This window comes from Harpia harpyja, chromosome 12, assembly GCF_026419915.1.
Source record: "Harpia harpyja isolate bHarHar1 chromosome 12, bHarHar1 primary haplotype, whole genome shotgun sequence".
Lineage (NCBI taxonomy): Eukaryota > Metazoa > Chordata > Aves > Accipitriformes > Accipitridae > Harpia > Harpia harpyja.
The window spans coordinates 30,659,933-30,662,471 of record NC_068951.1 but is presented as its reverse complement, the minus strand read 5'-3'; the positions used below and the strand labels follow the sequence as shown (position 1 = coordinate 30,662,471).

General features: G+C 70.8%; 1 protein-coding gene across 1 annotated transcript; it reads left to right on the top strand.

The window, feature by feature from the left end:
- The first annotated feature begins 694 nt into the window (after positions 1-694).
- Positions 695-2,539, top strand: HES1 (hes family bHLH transcription factor 1). Its single transcript, XM_052804865.1, is given in 5 exon segments — positions 695-760; positions 762-818; positions 910-1,005; positions 1,111-1,198; positions 1,783-2,539. Coding segments are annotated over 5 exon segments (777 nt in total). The 5' UTR covers positions 695-709; the 3' UTR covers positions 2,268-2,539.

Below are 2,539 nucleotides of genomic sequence, written 5' to 3'. Positions count from 1 at the left end.
ATGGCGATGCTGAGGGCACCGTGGTGGGGACCGGGGGCCGCGGCAGGTCCCGCACACGGTAGCTGGGCTCCGGCCACCACAGCCGGGCCCAGGCCGTCACGTCCAGGCCATCGCCCCGGCGGGCCGCGGCCCCCCACGGCGCAGCCCGCCCCGGGGCCGGCAGCCGGCGCCCCCCGAGGGGAGCGGGCGGGGCCGCGCCTGCCACGGGCGCCAATTAACCCGGTAATTAGCGCGGCGCTCCCCGAGGGCCACCCCCCCCCCCCGCCGAAGTTCTCCTCCCACCCCACCCCCCCCCCCGCGGGCGGTGCCCAAGGGGTTAACCGCGGCCGCCCGCGCGCCCGCCCGCCCCGCGCCATTGGCCGGCGGCCGCCGCGCGGCGCCCAGCCAATGGCCGGGCGCCGTCCACGAGCGGGGCCGCGTGCGGGCGGCGCCCATTGGCTGGGCGCGAGTGTGGGAACGGCGGCGGGGGACGTTTCACACGAGCCGCGCGCGTGCGGCGCGCGCTATAAGTAGGGGCGGCCAAGGGCGCGCGGCACCCGCGCCCCGCCGGCCCCGCCGCCGCCGCACCGCCGGCCTGGAGCGCGCGCCCGCCCCCGCCCCGCCGCCCCCGGCCTCCCCCCCCCGCCGCCGCCGCCGCCGCTGCTGCTGCTGTCGCTGTCCGCGGCGGCGCCTCTTCCGCGGCGGCGGGCGCTGCCGGCGCGGGCGCAGGATGCCGGCCGACCTGATGGAGAAGAGCAGCGCCTCGCCGGTGGCCGCCACCCCCCGCCAGCGTCAACGCGACGCCCGACAAGCCGAAGACGGCGGCGGAGCACCGGAAGGTAAGGGCGGCCGCGACCGGGCGGCGCCGTGGGGAGCCAGCGGCGCCGTAGGGAGCCAGCGGCCGGGCGCTGACCGCCGCCTCTCTTGCAGTCTTCCAAGCCCATCATGGAGAAGCGGCGGCGGGCGCGCATCAACGAGAGTCTGGGGCAGCTGAAGACGCTCATCCTGGACGCGCTGAAGAAGGATGTAAGCGGGGGGGGGGACGGGACGGGACGGGGACACCCGGGGCGGGGGGCGCGGGGGGGACCGGCGCCGCTGCCGGGCCGGTCTGAGCCCCGCCTGTGCCCGCAGAGCTCGCGGCACTCCAAGCTGGAGAAGGCTGACATCCTGGAGATGACCGTCAAGCACCTGCGGAGCCTCCAGCGAGCCCAGATGACTGGTGAGTCCCGGGGGGAAGCGGGGCTGGGGGGGCATCGCACTCCCTGCTGGCATCCTCGGTAGTGAGGATGACAGGGGCACCCGGCTCCACACCTGCATCCCCGGTACTGGGGGGCGGTGGGGGGCACCGTGCTCTGTACCTCTATCCCCAGCACAGGGGGGCTGTGGGGGGCACTGCACTCTCCATCTGCATCCCTGGTACTGGAGGGCACTGGGAGGGCTGCGGTCCTGGCTTGGGTCCCCTCTGCTAGCAGAGCTGTGCTCCCCACCCGCCTCTCTTTTGGGGGGGTGGGAAGCACGAGAGCTGCCAGGGGGACTGTGCTCCCAACCTGGATCCCCAGTGCTTAAGGGCACAGGAGGACTCCTGGGGCTTGTCTGTTCCCCACCTGGGTTCCTGGTGCCAGAGGGGCCGTGCTCTCCGTCCAGATCCTTGGCACCCAGGAGCACAAGACATGCTGCCAGAGGGGCTGCACTCCCTGCCTGGATTCCCAGCTCGGAGGGGTTGCAGGACACAACACCAGTGGGCTGCACGTTCCCATCCCCTGCAGAGCCGGCTGACCGCTGTGCGCCTCTCTCCCCCTGCAGCCGCACTGAGCACAGACCCCACGGTGCTCGGCAAGTACCGCGCCGGCTTCAGCGAGTGCATGAACGAGGTGACGCGGTTCCTCTCCACCTGTGAGGGCGTCAACACTGAGGTGCGCACCCGGCTCCTGGGCCACCTGGCCAGCTGCATGACCCAGATCAACGCCATGAACTACCCTGCGCCCCCCCCACCGCCCCCGCTGCCACCAGCTGCAGCCTTTGGGCCACCCCTGGTGCCGCCGGGCAGTGGCACGGGGCCGCTCCCAGGCATGCCCTGCAAGCCGGGCGCGGACGCAGCCAAGGTGTACGGTGGCTTCCAGCTGCTGCCAGCTTCCGACGGGCAGTTCGCCTTCCTCATCCCCAGCACCGCCTTTGCTCCTGGCGGTGCTGTGCTGCCCCTGTACGGCGGCCCACCCACAGCTGCCACTGCCGCCTCACCACCTGGCCCGCCACCCAGCACCGCCGACTCGGTCTGGAGACCCTGGTGAGGGTGGCGGGCACCGGACTGGACTGAGCACAGCACCACGTGCTGCTGGCACGGCTGTATATAGGTTATATGTTCATATTGGATTGTGCCTTTGTACCATAGCACTCCCTCGACAGTGTTTCGTGTTTTACACGAGATCTTTTTTCTCCCTTCCCTCCCCTTCCTTATGTGACACCAAAGATCGGGGTTTTTGGTTTTTTGGTTTTTTTTTTTTTTTTTGAATGCTCTTAAAATAAAAGCGTCTCTTCCATTTTGGAAGGCCTTTGGAGATAA